The sequence below is a fragment of the Colius striatus genome, chromosome 7, assembly GCF_028858725.1.
Source record: "Colius striatus isolate bColStr4 chromosome 7, bColStr4.1.hap1, whole genome shotgun sequence".
Classification (NCBI taxonomy): Eukaryota; Metazoa; Chordata; class Aves; order Coliiformes; family Coliidae; genus Colius; species Colius striatus.
In genome coordinates, this window is record NC_084765.1 from 21,118,773 (window position 1) to 21,137,116 (window position 18,344).

Sequence of the window (18,344 nt, forward strand, 5' to 3'; positions counted from 1 at the left end):
TGGGATCAACTACCCTGGTGTAAAAGAGGGTAGTTGGCCCAAGCAGAGGCATTTGGGTCTGTAGCTGCTGGGCCTGCCTGGTGTTTGTTCCTGGAGCTTGAGGTCACAGTGGCCTCCGTGGTACAAGTTGTGCTCCAACTGGGGCACTGAGTCACCAGGAGAAGGGACTGTGGGAGGAGCTGAGCCCCAGCCTGCTGGGGAAGATGGACAGGAGAGCCACAGGGTCTCCATGGAGACCCTGCAGAGAGGACACCCAGAGCCCCTAGCTATAGGGAAGGATGAACAGCTGAAGATTACAGTGGATCAAGCCTCCCAAGGGAGTCAAGGGACATTTTTTAAGTAACATTTTTCTGAATGAGGCAGGTGATTTGGTGACCAGGGACACAGGAAAGTTTGAAATGTCGAGGCCTTCTTGACCTCAGGATTCATCAGCCAGATGTCCCAGAGGTCTTCTACCCAGAGCTCAAGGAGGAGAGGGACTACCTGTAGTGCAGGGAGCTTGAATTGGGAGCCTTTTAAGAAATCTCAACCCATAAAAGTCCATGGATGTGTATGGTGTGCATCCTGGTGTGCTGAGAGTGTTGGCAGCTGTGCCTTGTGAGGCCACTTGTACCTTGGAATGGTTACAGAGATCAGGAGAGAGCCCTGCTAACTGTAAAAAAATGACTATGAGATTCATCTTGAAGAAGAGAAGGAAGGATGGATGATCCTGGACACTTTGGGCCAGTCAGCTTCACTTTGGTCTCTGGGAAATTCATGGAGCGATTCCTCTGGGAAGCCAAGTTTGGGTTCATGGAGGAGAAGGACATTGGCAATAGTCAGTGTGGATTCACCTAGGGGTAAAATCATGCTTGACTAACCTGATTGCCTTCTGTGATCCCATAGTTACAGCAGTGAATGTCTTTTGCTTTGTATTTATCCAGACTTTTAGCCTGATCTCCTATGGCATGCATGTAGATGAGTCCTTATGGTCTGAGTGGGTGGACTTCAAGGGCTGACAGCTTTCTGGGTATTCAGACTTTGCAGTTAGTGGTAGTTGCCTCGTAATCTCCTTGGATTCCTGGGAGCCTTCTCCTCAAAGTTCTCCTGTTTAACATTTTGACAGTGACCCGGGGGGGAGACGGAGTGTCCCAGAATGATGGTCCAGAGTGCTGCTCTTGTGGGAAGCATTGGGGTGTGCTCACCAGCAGTGCTGCCCTTCAGAGGAACCTCATCAGGCTGGAGGAAAGGGTTGTGACATGGTGCTCCTGAAGGCCCAATACCAAACCCTGCTCCTGGGCTGGACTAATGCCCTGTTGGGAATCTTGGCAGCGAGCAAACTGCAGGGGAGTCTGGGCAGCAGGGAGGGCTGTCGACACGACGGCCCAGTATGCCCAGTAGAAGTGATCAGTCCTCTTTGCTCAGTATTGGTTAAACCACATATGGAATACTCTATGGTCACTACAAAGTTGTTGATAACAGGAGTGAGTCCAGTGGAGGCCACCCAGATAATTGGGAACTGAAGCACATGCCCTGGGAAGAGAGGCAGGGGAAGAGGAGACACCTTCCACTTCTTGAAGGTTAGAGAGAGAGGTCACCAAGATTATCAGGAGACTGGAGCATCTTCCTTGTGAGGAAAGGGTGTGGGAACTGGGGCTGTTTAGTCTAGAGAAGAGGAGTGTGCGGGAGGATCTCACTAATATTTACAAGTATATAAATGGTAGATGTCAGGAGATTGGGACATCTCTTTTTCTGTTGTATCCAGCAACAGGACAAAGGGTAATGGGATGAAGTCGGAACACAAAAAGTTCCATTTAAACATAAGGAAAAACTATTTCACTGTTCAGGTGAGGGAGCCCTGGCACAGGCTGCCCAGGGAGGGTGTGGAGTCTCCTTCCTTGGAGGTCTTCAAGACTCACCTGGACATGTTCCTGTGTGACCTGATCTGGGTGACCCTGCTTCTGCAGGGGGGTTGGACTAGATGATCTCTAAAGGTCCCTTCCAACTCCTACCATTCTATGATTAGATGGAGCCAGGCTCTTCCCTGACACACGTGGCACAAGGGTGAGAAACAAAGGTCAGAAAGTGAAAGGGAAGGGTTCAGTGTGACTTAGGAAGAAACCTTCTGCAGATGATAGCCATGCACTGGAGCAGACAGTGCCCAGAGGGGCTGAGTGGTCTCCACCCAGGCAGATGTTCATGACTGAACAGGGCAAAGCTGTAAGGAGCCTTTCCCAAGTTCAGTGTTGACCCTGCTTTGATCAAGAGGTTGGACTAGAGACCTCCTGGGGTCTGAGCCTGTGGTGCTGTGACTGACTCCATACCCAAAATTTGGAACAACGGCTTTCCTTGAGGCATGTGTTACTAACTTGTGCTTAGCACTAAGCAGAGCACAGCTGTTCCTGATCCTGTTTCATGCCTGTTCACTTCTCTGTCACTAGTACAAGTCTAGTTTGGTCTGATGGGAATCACCAGACTGTGTAGGGCTTGAGAGTGAACCAGGATCATCTTGTGAGACAGAATAAATTGATTCCTTGGGATGGAAGAAGCCACAGCAGGCCGATGGGCGTTTCTCGTGAAGTGCTGTTCTGGCTGGCCCAAACCCTGACAGGCTCTTTTAGCAGAGGGAGATGCCTGGAAACAGACGAAGAGAGCATTTCTGATGTGTTGCGGGCAGAGGCGGGGGGAGGTTGGAGTATGAGCAGCAGAGGGAGCTTTGGGGCTGGAATTCAGAAGTATTTGTCATTGTATGGGAGCAAGCCTTGGGAGAGAGAGGATGAAAGGACACTGGGGCCAGTGTAGGGTTTTTCTTCTGTAGCATCCACTAATTTGCAGTTTGGTCTTAAATGGAGATTCTTGTCCTTCTGCTGTCTGTAACAGCAGCTGAAAAACATGTCCTGATCCCTCACAAGTACTTTTCTCTCTCTAACAATTCCTTCTCTTTCTTTGGCTATGTTCTTCAGGTTTGGGAAAATGGCTTTGACAGCTTCTTACAATCTGGAAATAGTGTTGTAGTTAACTAGCTCTTAATTTTGCCATCAAGGAGTCTCACAATTTGCTGTGTCCTCTATAACTTCTTCCCAGTTTGCTGGCACCGCTTGGCTGCAGAGGCGCTGGAGGAAGCATTGTGTGTACCAGGAGTACTGATACCAGACCTAATGGCTGGAGATTTACCCCTGTTCTCAATGCCATGACACTTCCTGGTTTATATTTCACCAGATCTTTGCTGCTGCCAAATTGAAAACTATTTATAGTTTCTATTTTGTTGCTTTTTTAGAGTGATTTTGACCCATTTTTTTCGCCAGGGTGGCTTTGTGTGAGTACAGCAGGAAACTAGCATAACAGCATTCATTTCCATAGCTTGTAAGTTTGAATTCAGAGATTTCAGCATCTCTGAGGTTGGTTTATGAGAAAATGTATGTTTTTGTGGATTATCATGAGCAGCTAGTGCACCTGAAGGAAACTGATGAATTTAATTGCAAATGCTAGCAAGATGAAAAAGTGTGCACTGCCAGCTCGGAAATATGAGTAGGAAATCCCTGTTGCTCATGCTGCTGATTCAGCCCAGGTTCATCATCAGCCAGAACCAAAGCCACTCGTCAGCAATGTAATCCGGCTTTTTCTCGGTGCACAAAGGCTCCTCCTCACTTCAGGGGCAGAGGGGAAGGAAGATGATGTATTTTTGACACGTATAGCGTGCAAAGAACAGTGGATATTTCCTGCAGATCTGCGGTATATTAGCAAGTCAGGTTCATGTGACAGCAGCTGAGATGAAGCCACCATGGAGCTCTTTTTAGGCCCTGTCCTTTGACTCACCCCTCTTCTCTCCACTGACTTCTATTTGAAGCTTCTGCATTTTGAGGGAGAAATAATTTCCCAAGTGCAGGCCAAGCCACACTTACAGATTATACCCACCGGCTGCAGATGAAATTGTTTCCTCTCTTGCTCTTTGTCTTTTGCTGACTGCCCTGCCTTTTTCAGCAGCCACGGAAGTTTCCTTTGACTCTTGTGACCATTTGTTCCCATAGGCAAGGGAGACTCTTCCTGGTCTGTCCCTCCTGCGACTCTTCTATTATTTCTCAGTCCTTTTGATGCTGTCACCCACTCCCTGTTTAGTACTGTCTGCAGATTTCATTTCCTTGCTGTTTGCCTCCTCTCTCAGGTTGCTAATGAAGATGTTGGTGGCACCCTGCTGGTATTTTCCTATCATTATCCTCATTTAATTTTTTTTTTGACACTTGTGCTCAAAAACCAAAACCAAGCAATGATGCCCCGTTTCACTGGATGCTGCACGAGCAGACTCAGAGCCAGTCCCGGCACTGAGAGTTTGCCTTGTTGCTATCAGGAGGTGGTTATTTGTCCACATTATTCCCGGACATGTGAGTCTGGCCTTGCGTAACCCCTTCAGAGGGGGTCTGTCTTGCAGCTCTGCTCTTTGCATGGTATTTGGAGCCCGACTGACGTAGAAGGGGTTTGCGTACCTCCAGGGCCGTGTGAGAAGTGATGACAGAACAGGATCTTGTATGTGATAGCTGGCAGGGAGTGGAGGAGGAGCAGAGAAGAGATGTCCTTGTGATTAAAAGCAGCATCCAGTCAGATGACATTGCCCTAATCCCAGTTGTGCTACTTATTGCATGAACTAAATCTGTTCCTCTGTGCCTCTTCCCCATGTGGAAAAGAAAGCAGTGCTTCCCCAACAGAGGTTCTTTACACCTAATTTTACTGCTCATAGCTGTGATTTTTTTTGGACTGAAGCTGCTCTAGGAGCAGAATTTACTGCCAGGTAGGGAAGTCCACCCTAGATATTGCATGTCACCTGCTTTGTTCACTGGAGATAGAAGCAAAAGCTGCTTTATGAGTTCATCTCTGCTGCTGAGGAGGGTGGCAGCCTGGTGCCAGGAGATCGCTCAGTGTGACTCTTACATCTCAGCATTTCCAGTTGAGTTTTTGCACATCTTGCACCTCCTCGGAGCGCGATCTGGGCTCGTTTCCTTCTCTTGGTGGCAGCCACCCAAAACGGTTTGCTTGAGACCAGAATGATCCCTTTGTTTTGCTTTTTGGCTCTAAAGGTGACCTGGAAACTTACCCCCCTTCCCCCTGCCCCCATCAAGACCTGAGCCTTGACGATGGCTTTTCCTTGTGCTCGGCCTGACGTCATCAACACCTCCAGCAAGGAGCTGCCTTTCTTTTCCTGCGTGAGGTGTTGGTGACTTCAGCAGCGCTCACTGGGGAAAGAGGTTGGTGCGGGCAGGGAACAGTTTACGTTTGTGCCCTTTTAATGTGCTCTGGAGTCCGTGTTCGTTTTGCTAATGACTTTGATCCGAAGGACTATTACTTTAATGGGAAAAAGCACATTTCCGCTGCCGCTATTTTAGTAGTTGGTAGATGTGTTTGGACTTCTTTTGAGGGCAAGCATGCACCCATGCCTATAACTAGATGTAGCTATGATGTTGGGCTGAAATATTGGGTAATTATGCTTGATGGCACTAAAATGTTTATTTTTCATTTCTAGATGCTCACTTAGTGTCCTAAATATGCACTGGACACCATATCTAAGCTATTTTTGTGCAGTGAGATTGCAACTGTTATTTAAATAAGCTCCATCTTTCCCTCTCAGGAAATTTGCATTTAATCTCTGCTCCTCTTATTCCCTCTCTGGTGAAAATAACAGCAGAAAAAGTCAGACTTGGGTGCCAGGCATACAGGAGTTCCTTTGAATTCTGAACTAGAGTGAAGAAGGGTAGAAGGGTTCGCTATTTAGACTCCAGAAGGTGCCTGTTTAGATTCTCTCCAAATAAAGCAACAATAGACCCCTGGTAATACTTTCGTAAGAAAGAACTTAACGAGGGGAAGAAACACAAACATATACTTTGATGTGCACTTTGAAGAGCAGGATGAATATGTAGAGCCTTTTTACGAGGACCTTCTCCCTAAAGTAAAAGTTTCCTAGTGTAGGAGTGAGATGAATGCTTGTTTGCACTGTGCTCTGGCTGCCAAAGCACCTTCACTCACCTCCCGCCAACAGGATATTTGCCTTCCCTTTGGGACATGGGTTAGTGGTGGCTGTGGCAGTGCTGGGGGACTCAGTGGCTGGACTCAATGAGCTTGAAGGTCTTTTCAAACCTCAGCGATTCTGTGATTCTCGTTGCTGAGGCTTAGTTATTGCACCTCTACTGCTGAATGATTTTTGAGTGGGGTTTTGAAGGCTAGATCAACTATACTTCCTTCTGTAGTGACCTAGGTGGCTATTAATGGTTGCAACCCACTGAAAGGCCTTTGAACTTTCCTGGCCCCAGAATTCTCTGTGGTTGAATTTGTCTTTGGCATGTAGCTTGATGTCAGATCAAGTGGAATTATGCATCAGTCCAGCTTGCTGGGACCTAGGGGTGATGCATCTCTTTCTTGGGGTTCTCAGTGCGTAAAGCCCCCCTGGGTTGTGGTTTGAGCAGAGCAGAGCAGGCAGCTGGTTTGGATTAGACACGGTAAGAGACGGGGGGAGTTTTTCCTTCCGTGAAGTGCTTTGGTTTTCATCAGAGCCTCTTCCAAGGCTCCAGCTGCCTTGCATAAGCCAGCAGGTTTACTGAGGCCACTGCTCAGTCTGTTAAGATGAAGGAGAGATTGTCACTTGATGATGATTAATTTAGGAATGCATTAACATGCCAAAGAAATCAAATGATAGAGGCTAGCTTGCCCTCTCCTCTGGTTTCCTAGACCCCAGGGAAAAAAACGAAGCCAAGGCTGAAGCATATGACTTAATTAATGATGACTGTGGACTTAGCCTCTGCTACCATTTCAGCAAACTAGTCAGTGATCTGGATATTTTTTTTCCTTCTTGCAGATGTGGTCACTGATACTTGCTGCCTTCTCGGTGTTTGGGTTTTATTTCGTCCTGAAACCAAGTGTTAGATAAAATTGACCTCGAGCCTGCCTGCTTGAGGCTACTCCACACCCTTGCCATCTGGTTATAGCTTCACTAGGTTGAGCCATGACCATTCTTTAGGTGTGATCCTAAATGGTGCAGGAGCTGACAGCTACAAGATGTAGCCACCGTGTTAAATGTACGAGTGCCCAAGGATGAGGTTTCTTTAAACTTTCCTTGGCGTGTCCTCGATTTCATAACCCTGAACAGACCGGTTGCTCAGATGCGTCTCCTGGTTCTACTGTGTGTTGGGCCGTGGGAAATCCCATCATGTTGGTAGGATTGACTCAACAGCTGGAAGCAGCCGCCACGATCACACCTCCGTGGGGAGCAGCAGCAAGGGTCAGCCTGGTGAGCAATGGTTGCCAAAGAGAGCCAGGGCAGGGAGGTGGATACCTTATCTGAGCAGGGCTGTGCTCACCAAAGTTGGATTTTCTCCAAAGTTGAGCTGATCTCTGTCACCTATGGTGCTCAGCTGTGCCATTTTTACCCCTTTGCTTTGCAGTTCTGATTTATGGAAGGACTTCGTGAAGCTCTTGAAGCTATCTAGCTGTATCTAGCAGGGTGCAGGCACTGTGAGCTGCTGGAGCCAGAAGCAAGTGCCCTGGTTTCCCCTCATCTGCTCCTCCTCATTGCCTCTTTCTTCCTCCTCAACCAGCTTCCATCCAACAGAGTGGGCGGTAAGGCAGCATTAGCCTTGCCTCCACTCTCCCTTGGCATGGGAGGAGGAAAACAGCTCTTGCAGCTGAGCCCAACACACTCCAAATAGTTTTCCAAGGCAAACGAGTTTCCCTCAACAGTTGTCAGTGATTCTATAAACATCTCAAGCCCTTCTCGCGCTGCCTCTTGGGTTTACCATGGGCGGGTGCTTTCCTGAGCTGGGATTTGAGGCACAGAAGAGTGATGGTGGCTGGAGGTCCCGCAGTGCTGGTTCAGGGAGAGCAGGGGCGAATAGGGTTTGCCAGCACCCCTGAGTCCTTCAGGTATCCCTGCAGACTGGGACTCTGGCAGACTGCTCAGCGTTTTAAAAGCTGAGTGCACCAGCACAAGTTTGAGTATTACATCTATGTTTCAAAGTCCTCTTATTAGTTATTACAGTAGTTGCTTCCACTACCCTTTGAAGTACAGCTTATGGTGCAGGGAAAGGGTGAAAACGCTCACCGGATGGATTTGAGCAGCTGGGGAAAGATCCTGATGCGATCCCGGCCTGCCGTGTCTACAGCTGGTCGTGTACTGGCAGAGCATGCGAGGGGCAGAGCGGGCAAGGGCTGACAGGCATCGCTGTGGGAAGAAGGGGAAAGGAAGGCGGGATAGCAAAATTCCTTGTGCATCCTCGCAAAGGGAGCCTGTGCCAGCGTGTGATCTGCCAGCAGCAGATGTAAGCTCTCAAAAACAGCAGGGAGGATGTTGACTGCAACAATGCATCAAGGCTGTGGTTTGTAACCTCAATAGTAAGGCAGTTAACTTTTTAAAAAGTTTTTTATTTTTTTAACAAAGACATTTTGGTTGCCAAATCCATAACCATTAGCAGCTGTGGTTTCGAGCTGTTCCTTCCTCACATGTTGCAGTCTAGACCTGACGGGCTTTCAAACAAAAGTTTGTCTGCCGGCTTTTGTTTGTATTTCTTTGTGATCTGGCTTTTTTTTGGGTCCTTTTTTGCCTGTTCTGTTGATATGGGTTGAACATCGATCCGTATCCCTTTTCTAACCCAGTCTCCGTGTAGCAGTTCCCCTGCATCCAAGTGGTTCTTCTGTGGCCAAGGGCAGCATGTAGAGCTCCTCGGGTGCATGTTCACTAGGCTGCAGGACTGGATGTTTCTACTTCAGGCTGTAATATCTGATATTTCTAGAAAGTTGCATCTGCTTTGGGTGTCTTTTTAGGAAGATGTTATGATTAACACAGGCCAAAGGCTTGCACTTAGACAAGAGGGAATGGGGCCTTAAAAGATGATGCTTGAAAATGTGCTCAAAGTTTGAAATGTGAGTCGAGACCATGTCACAAGGGAGATCAAAATGAAGCAATTGGTGTTCTGCTGGCTCTTTCCAAAACTGGAGTTCTGAGTCAGGAGAAGGTGACAAATAACAGTGGCGAACCTGGATCTCCTGGCTCAGGCAATCTAAAAAACACTTTGGACTCAGTCCCAAAGGTGACTCCTGTTGCTAGTCAGGAGTCACCTTTGGGAGAATGTGCCCTGGAGCACTTTAGGGTGAAGGCTGGCTTGGGAAAGTTGCCTAGATAATTCCCCAAAGTGAATGTCCTTGTAAAGAGGTGGTGGAGACTACTGCTATTAGAACAACAGATGGGGAAACGATGCTTTGACACCACTGTCCTTGGAAAAGTAACAAGGATGAAGGCAGCTTGGGCACAGCAGTTGCTGAAGGCTGGTCCTGCAGCCAATGAGGAAGATGGGATTTTTTTTTCCCCCCTCTTAATACTAAATAACTCCTACCTCCAGACAGACCACAGAGCTGATAAAGCACTGGATCAGTTTTGGCTGCAGCTGGGCAGGAACCAGGGCTACTGCTGGTGATACCTGAACTGGAGTCAGGGAGTTTGCAGCACCCACAGCTGGATAAGCATCATCCCTCTCATTTTTGATGACTCCATTTCTCCTGCATCCATGTGTACGTGTTGCAGCTATTTCTGCCAATGCCCTTCTTTGCTTCTGGCACCTCCCTTACTTGCCAGAAACTCCTAACTTTTTTTTTTCCCTTTTGCAAACCACTAAAGAAACATTTTCTAGCTGGATGGTGAGCAATTTCCCTCTGGAGAGGAGGAGAAAATGGCTGGTTAGTAGTTAATTACCTGTTATGTTAGTCTGACAGCTATGAAGCTTATGAGGCATGAAAGAAGAGCGGATCCGCCCTTCCCACAAATCACCAAGAAAACGGGTGCAGGAAGTTGCGCCTGGCTCGGGGCATTGCCTCGCATCCCACTCCTCTCCCTCCTGCATGGCCAACGGGGTTCTCGTAACGCCCAGGGAAGAGCCTGGTGCCTGTATATGCCTGCTGGGGAAAGCTGATTTATTGACACTGCTGGTTACAGCAGCCCAGCTCTTTCGGAGGGGATGCTGTCTCTGCCAAGATTATTTTTTTTTCCCTTTGAATCCATTTTACAGTGAGTTCTCTTGCCAACACATGGGCTCTGCTTGCTTTTATTCTTTCCAGACAGCCTTGCTTTCCAGTGCTGCCTCTTCTATTTTGAAGCACTTGGAGAGCAGCAGGGAAACGAAGGCTGTGGCTGGTGTCCTGGCCTGCTGCTGCCTGGCAGAGCAGGCTGTATTTCCCCTGTTGTTCTCCAAGGAGGCAGGCCAGGAAAATGATTCAACCCTTTCCATTATTAACCCTGCAGAACAGCTCAACCACCTCCTCGCCCTTCAGTGGCAGTGCCCCAAGGCCACCCCCTGGCAGCTGTAAGATGGAGAGGATGGCAGCCACCCACTGAAGGACTACAGGTTCCAGCATGCAGTTCACTGCAGTGCTCTGACTAACCAGACTGCATGCCTGGGCCATGTGCCCACATGCTCTGTGGGTAAGAGGAGCAGAGGCGAGCTGGGGCTGGGTGGCAGGGCTCTGTGGACCAGCATCTCTATAACACTGGGGCTATTCCCACCTGATGTTAGTGCTGGTCTCTTGTGCCATGTTTGTTTGTCTTCTTTTGTGTCCAGAGAGTTTAATGAGGGCAAAAGATGCTGTTGAGAGGTCACCAATGAAGCTGCCAGGAGCATTTTGGCTTTGTGCTGTGTGGAGCCTCTGCTCTATTGCATGCGGTGCCTTTGTTCCTTCCTTGGATGCACTGAAACAGAGCTCATCTCGTTAGTGATGGCTTGAATCCCACCCCTACCACCCCCACACACACACACTTTCCTTCAGCTTGTTTGAGTCCCCTGCCTTTGGTTCGTGGCACTCGAGTTCAAGTCAATGCAGCTTCTCAGGGAGTGGTGAAGAAATCGAGGGGCTCAGAACAGACTGTGGGGTTTTTTTTTTTTCACTTCTGAGATCAAATCAGGACAAGCTAAGGGTCCCAAACTGCACATTGTACCAGGGATGCTGGGCAAGCTGGCACAGCCCTTGCCTCCTGCTGCAGGCTTTACCCAAATGAGGAAAAAAGAATTTAACAGATTGGTGGTGGGGAAAAAGAATTAGCAGTATTATTTTTTTTTCTCAAATGTCAGAGAAGGTGGGTTCGTGTCCTTGCTGGCTCTGAGCTGGCTTGTCTTTGCTCTTTTGCTGTGGGCTGCTGAGTGGGGAGGCTGGCAGCTCTGCTGCTATTTCTGGTTGTGACAAGCTGGCAATGGGAGACAAGGGATGGTGAAAACAAAGTGTAGGGAACATTGATTAGCAATTATCCCTGCTTGCAGCTTGATTGGGGTGACTGTTGAGGACATCTGATAGCCACTTATTAAAAGTTCAAAGTGCTGGCTCCAGCACTTCCAGGGTGAACCTGGTGGCTGGTTTTCAGAGGAGCCCAGTGCTCAGCTCTCTTTTCCAGCTTGTATTCAGATGCTACATTTAACCTCAAGCTCTTTCTGCCTCTGTTAAGCTGCCTTGAGATCTGCTTTCTTGTTTCCCTCCAGCTGCTAATCTCTTTACAGCTAGGATCTTCCAAATCTGTTAGCAGCAAATTGAAGCCTGAGCAGTGCGGTGGCTGAGCTGGGACAAGCAAAGTGTGTGGATGCTGGTACATGGAGAATGTCCAAGGGGATTTTGGCTGCATGGCGCAGGGGGCTGGAGCAGCAGGTGGGAAACAGTGCCGGCTGTGTGCAGCCCACAGAGCCCACTGTTCTCCCAACTGCCTCATCACCAGCTCACTATGAGGTGGCAGAAGGTGTGAAAGGAGGCTGAATCATTTTTTTACTCCATAGTTACATCACATAACCCCTCTCCTTTGAACTTTCCTTCTCACATGCAGGGTTGGAGGAGGGTGGGCTTTCTCCTTCTTGAGAGACAACCTGGCCTCTGGGGCTATATTTCTTGTAGAGGGCCTTTTTAGCCACCTTCTCCTAAATGCTGAGTTTGCATTGTTTCCTGGTAGAAACAATGTCAAAGCCTGGACTACTGGCACCCATCTTATTTGCACTCTCAAGATTAAAACAATGAGTACCATTGATATTAAGAAGGAACATCCTCTATCAGACTCCTGTCTGGGTTTGATTCTTTGTCTCCAGGAGAAAGATTTCCCTCTAAGTTGACCTTTTATTTAGAGAAAAACTGATGCTGCAAATCCTCCTTACTGGGTATATGCTCTCTCTTTGACACATTAGATGTGGCTTTTGGCTTTTTTTTCTATGAGTTGCAGGTTTGTTGAAGCACTGATGAGCAGTGGCTGATGTCTGTGGGGTGTAGTAGTTGGGAATAAACTTGTTCTCTGTCTCCTAAACTTAATGTGTCGCAGATTGTAGAGTGACTTACACTGACCTCTTCCAGCAGAAACATTGAAAAATGAGGTTTTTTTACTTGTTAGACACTTGGGAAGCTTTGGAAAATGTGATGGAGTCAAATGTGTGTGATGTTTTGGTGTCAGTGTCTATGTTGAGAGCCTCAGTTAGCTGAGTAGTCGCCAATGGGAGAGGCATCTTCCATGTGTGGCAGGTAGGTACCGATGTCCTAATGCTGAGCTAAGCTGCAGAATGAGCTGGAGAGGTGGAGGAGTGCCACCATTCAGCCACACTGTACGTCGTGATCCTGTCAAAGACCAGAAGAGGTAGTGTAGGTACAATCAGAAGGTGTCTACAGGTGACATTGCTCACAGTAATCATGTGTGACTTCAAAAGCAAATGCTGTTTAGGGGGCTCAGTGATGCTCCTGCTATTCATCCACTTTGCCAGACCCTTCTTTGAGCGATTCAGCTTGTTAGCCTGGCAAAACATGACTACCCCAAAAGCTTGCTAAAGTTCTACAGGCTGAATGCTTTGAATTGACTTGTGGAAGGGAATGGAGGGAAGCCTGGCCATTAGATTGGTTCAGCATCTTGTGAGGGCTCAGTCTTATCTTCTCCACCTGGGACCATCACATCTCTGGGCAGAGGAAAGGGTTATGGCTTTTTCTCAGCTCTGTCAGGCAGAAATATTCTGCTTTCGTTGTTCTCCAGGATGGGGTAAGAGGTTGCCAGAGCAGGTACAGTAGGAAGCCTTAAATGTAGTCGCCAGACAAGGAGTTCTTTCCGTGCCTCCTGGGAGTGAGATGCCAGAGGAAGGACCAAGGCTTTTAAAATGCAGGACACAAATGGATTTGGCACACATATAGAAGCATATCCTGGGAGTGAAGCTGAAAGGCTGTGGTATGGAGGCATAAACCCAAGTTGTAGCTGTGGCATCTGCCTTGAGATCAGATTTAGGTGGAAGCTTCTGGAGTCCGGGGTTTGATGCCGGTTTTGGATGAAAGCAGTCAGTGGAGAAGCCAACCTAGCTGTTGCTTTCACTGCTGATGCTAGGGTACCTGTTATGGGGATGCTCCTCATGTGGGTGGCCGTGAGGCGTATGAGAGAGGACATGGTAATGTCCAGGTCTACCTAGGAAATGGTGGCCAAGGAGATTTGGGAAGCAGCTGTACTCCAGGCAGCAAGACCTCGACAGTACACTGGTCCAGGACACACTGGTTGAAGAAGCCACTGACTAAACTATGTGTGGTAGAGCAGGAATGGGCCACCTCTGTGGCTATGTTTGGATAGTGGCTTATGTCCTACCACTGTATGGTGTGCCCTTTGGAGGCTTTGCTGGCTCCATCAGGCCTTCTGGCTATGGAGAGGCCACCAGTCACCCACGTGATGCCGAGAGCGATAAAGTGGCGCCAGCATTTCGCACGCACCAGGCGTTGTCTGGGAGTATTCACATTGGCTCTCTAACCTCCCAAGATCCTCCTTCCCTGCAGATGGGAAATGAAAGTCATTGGCACCAGCAGGGAACAGTGGAAGCAAGTCAAGTAATGTGGCTCAGCCAAAAGAAAAAAGAAGAAACCTGTCCAAACCCAGCTCGGTACAGCAGGGCATCCTTGTGCGACAGATCGGTGCAGCTCTTCCTCCCCTAGCACAGACTGGGGACAGTACAGAGCAGCTCGGTGAATGGGTCTTACATGCTGTTGTAAAATGAGAGGGGCCAGAAACGCTTTCACTGCTTAATGCAATCCCAGTGTTGGGCTCCTGTAAATCTCCCCTAACTGCTGGCAATGCTGCCAAACCTCGCTGCAGTGCAGGGAGAGTGGCTTGCTCCTGCTTCCCTCGCCATGCCCAGCTGTTCCAGGGCAAATCCAAACTCATCTTGGCAGGTCGGCAAGAGCTTTTCAAACACTCAGCCTCAGAGTCATTTGTTAGTAACAAATGGGGGATTTGCCAGGACACGCTGCTCCATCTGGTCTGGCATCCTGTCCCCTACAGCAGCCTTGATGGATCTGCTTGAGGAAGGTGGTTTTCCCATGGAAAGAAAAGTGGTTCCACAGTGTGTTTAAACAGCGTTTGCGGGGCTGGAGCACCTCAGTGGCATGCCCTCACCTCAGTGCCTGTCAGCGTGAGCTCTGCAGCTAATGGGGAGTCTGGAGCCAGGGTTGGTAGATACATTTTTTTATTACTGTTTTGCACTTCAATTCTGAACTCCAGTGAGGCTGAACTGTATACAGACAGGACTTTGGTGCACTTCCCTCGCTGAGTGAGGGTTTTTGTCTTCTTTTTCCCCCCATGGTTAATGAGAGAAACAATATGTTTGTACTCTTCCTATAAAGTTCCCCCAGGTCTTCCTTGCAGTGAAATCTCTCTGTGCATGGAGATGGCCCAGCTTGGCTTTTCCCAGCTGTTGACCTGGTGTGTTGCAAGTGTTTTTCTATCACTCACCCTTCAGATACAGACAAATCTCGAGGGCCATGTGTCCCACAGCAGGACACTGCACATTCTCCATATTCCTGTGTTTGGACTGAGCTTTCTAGGGAAGAGATGGGAGTGTATCCATAGCTGAGATGGAGTCTTCAGTAGAAGAGGTGGCCACCCACCCTTCTAGTGGCCAATCACCATTCAGGCAGTTTCAATCGAGGTGCTGGTGTGTAGCCCACGATGTACAATGTCCACAGGGTATCTGCATGCCTGGTCAGATGAATCTGGGAACCTGTTGGGCTGAACAAGTGTGAATCCCGCACTTGTTGAAGTGCAGGGCAGGTGACGAACAAGCAGGCTTGGGAGAGCAGAGCCCCTGACTGCCTCTCTGTTGATACCGCACACTTTAGCTCAGCTTAAGCCAAGTGTGAAACTACACCTTTTAGGTGGTAAAATATGGGTTGGTGCTAAAGGGGGCTGAAAAGGTGTAGGAAGTGCACTGGAAGCAGATCTGAAAAGGGGGCAAGCTCTGGCAGAGGCGTGACGAGAAGAGGCTCAGGAAGGGACTCACTGATTGAGACTCAAACCTGAAGTTTGTTTTTTTATCATTGAAAGCTGTTGAACTGATTGAGTCTGAGCTGCTACAGTCTAGATATAACCCACCTCTTAATTTCTCTGCTCCTGACTGCCAAGCTCTTTTCACACCCACAGCAGTGGGTCTGACTGTTTTGTGTGTGTATGTATCTGTGTTTCACAGTACCCGGAACTGAGCCATGAGTCCGAGTCTCCATTTGTCTTTATCTGCACTAATCCCCAGGAGATGGTTGTGAAGTTTCCCATCAAAGGAAAACCCAAAATCTGTAAGTAGTAAAGTTTCCACAGATGCTCCCTTTGGCCTTTCGTGCCTGCTCTCGTCGCCACCTCTGCTCGCCCTTGCCATATGAGTTCGCAACCTTTGCCCTGTGCTCTTTGATCTGTAGGTGTTTGTTTAATGACTCAAATACATCTGTAATATTTTTTTTGTCTTCAGTTCCCTTTTCCCCAGATGTTGCTTCCCTCCAAATACATGCCTCTTCCTGCCTCTGTGAATGCTCAGGAGCAAAGAGGGCTTGTGTCTGCAACTGATCTGCTTCTGGCATCAGTCTGTGTCAGGATACAAGCCACTGTCATGATGCTCAGGTGGATCCGCTCTAGCTCTTTGCCTGTGGTTCCAGATTACCCTCTTGCCTGTGAGGATGGTGAGGGCTTGAAGCAGCAAGAGCTGCTTGACCAGATGGATGTCCTCCATTTGCAGGCCAGCGGGATGGGATGTCCTGGCAGAGCTCGCAGGGAAGTGCCGCCGCATCTGTCCACGCTCTGCTTGCCAGCATCGTTAGTCCCTTTTATGAGCCACCAGCTCCTCCGCAGACTGCCAGTTATTCCTGCCCACTGCCATAAAAAGGATGGAGGAGGGATACGGCAGCTGGGGAGCCTGCAGTCAGCTCCAGCCTTATTAGCAGCCTCCCCACCACACAGCCTGGGGAAGGCACCGCGTGCACTTTCAGGGCATGTGAAAAATTAATTTGACAGGCTAAAAGCAGAATAAGCAGAAATAGTCTTGGCTGTTTGTTTAGTAGAGATGATGACTGGGTTTTCTTTCCTGTTTGCAGCGTGGTTCTCCACGATTAGTTATCTAGTGGTGCAGGAGCAGTGGAATTTCTCAGGACCGGTTAATAAGGGCTTTTGAAGCACAGCGTAGGGCTATTTCTGTTGGTTTTGAGGCTTTTCTTCTCCTCTCTGGTCAGAGATGCACTGTTCTCCCTTGGCTTCCATCTCTCCCTGGATACTGGGGTTATTCCTGCTCTGATGGGATATAGAGCAGAGCAAAGCCACTTGGTTTCTTCCCTACCCTTTGCAGCAAAGCCTGGGAGATGTGTTCAGCCAATGGTGACAGACGATGCCTGGTGAGCTGCAGTGTTTGGGTCTTGCTCACATCACTGTCCTCCCCCAGGGATGGCAGCTCTTCCCCAGCACCCCAAGGTGTTTTGTTTGCACATGTCTTTGGTGCTGTCAAACAGCCATGTTACTGTTGCATGTTGGAGCAGCTTCTGCATCCTTTATTTGTTTTCCTTGTTTTAATCTCTCCCTGCTCTCATACAGGCTCTGTCATCCCCCTTCACTGCCACATCTGCCTCCACCCGGCTGCAGTCGGGGGGAGAGTGGAAGCTGTCGCGTGGTGTGAGCACAGGGCAGCCGGCTTCTGCATGTCTGCCTCGCTGGGTGCAGGTGCTGCCAGTCCCCTCCCCATCTGTCTCATCGTCTCCATTGTGTTGTGACACTTCCCTGCTTGGAGAAGGATCAGTCTAACAGCCTGGAAGGAAGCCGGCTGTGCTAGCGGCTGCCTGTGCCACCCGCTCCTGCTGCTGGCCCTGCCTTTCCTGCCCTCCATGCTGACAGGAGCTGTCGCGAGAGCAGCGGTGGGAGAGGCTGCAAAGTTGTGTGTTCCTCTCCCAGACGGGACATTGTCCATTTGGGTGATATTTGTGACGGCCGAGGGAAGGAGCAGGGAAGGCACAGTTTGAAGAGGAGCTGGCATTACATCTGAGGCAGTTAAAGGCTTAATTCTCCAAACTGGAAGCAGAGCAGGGGGAAGGTGCCAGGTCACATCCCCACCTGAGCTCTCCAGCTGCCCCATGCTTCTTGAAGCCTGGCTCAAGCCATGACAAAATGCCAGTTTGTCTTGTTGGGAAGCCAAGCCAGGGCTGATTTCCTGGCCAGGTAATACCCACATAGACCTTGCTGTGATGACATCTGAATGCTTCTCCATTGAAAATTAGTTGTTTCTAGCAACTCAGGGATGGGGAAAAAAAGTAACATAGCCTGATTTGTGTGGAAGGGTTGGACACTGTTGCGTCTGGGAGCAAGGCTCTCCCAAATGCATCCCCACTTAGTTTTAGTGCATGAGGACAAAGCTCAGTAGTGGAAACCTTGGGGGGAGGTTTCCTTGAATATGGGCAAAGCTTCCCTGAAGCCTCCCTCAGGCATTGCTCGGAAACCCCTAGACGATGGCTGGAAGAGTGTGGAGGAGTGGGCAAAGGGACATGTCACAGTGTGAGACAAGAGTCTTTAAATCATTGAGCAGAAAGAGAAGGAGACCCTGAGGCTCTTGCCTTATTTTTAGCCTTCTTGTAAAGGTCACCTATGCAGTGTTTTATGTTTGCCAGCTGGTTGAGCAGAGGAGGCTCTTGAGCACTTTCGGGGTTCAGGAGGAGCAGGCAGGCATGGTACATATGAAGCTTTACCACCCTGGAGGTGACAGTGTTGGTGATGGGGACCAGAGCATGGAGTGAGTGTGAACTCACTGCCTCTCTCCTGCCAAAATCCCTACAGTGGGGTGGCCTGACACGCTGCTTCTGGACAGTCCAGCTGTGCTGGCACATTGAGTGCCTTTTACTGTTTCCAGCCATTGCAAAGAGGAGGCTTCTTCCACACTCTCAGGCAGATGGGGAAAATCTTCTCCAACATCAGTTAGCAGAGGGGATGACGAGTCTTCCAGACCTTGTAGGTGACCATCTTCCAAGAGAATACTATCTGAAAACAGACGCCTCAAGCAATGCCTTCTGCCCTTTCACTTGGCCTTGGTTTTCATTTTCTCAGTTTTACAGATGGC

At 49.0% G+C, this 18,344-nt stretch overlaps 1 protein-coding gene across 2 annotated transcripts in view; it reads left to right on the forward strand.

The window, feature by feature from the left end:
* TRIP4 (thyroid hormone receptor interactor 4) overlaps window positions 1-18,344 on the forward strand; it is a 30,187-nt gene that overhangs the window by 10,726 nt on the left and 1,117 nt on the right. The window contains exon 12 of one of the 2 annotated variants that reach the window (XM_061999653.1): window positions 15,453-15,555. The exons of the other annotated variant lie outside the window; for it this stretch is intronic. Within the exon in view, the coding sequence (XP_061855637.1) occupies window positions 15,453-15,555 (103 nt within the window). The remainder of the gene's footprint in view (window positions 1-15,452; window positions 15,556-18,344) is intronic. 2 annotated transcript variants of the gene reach the window in all.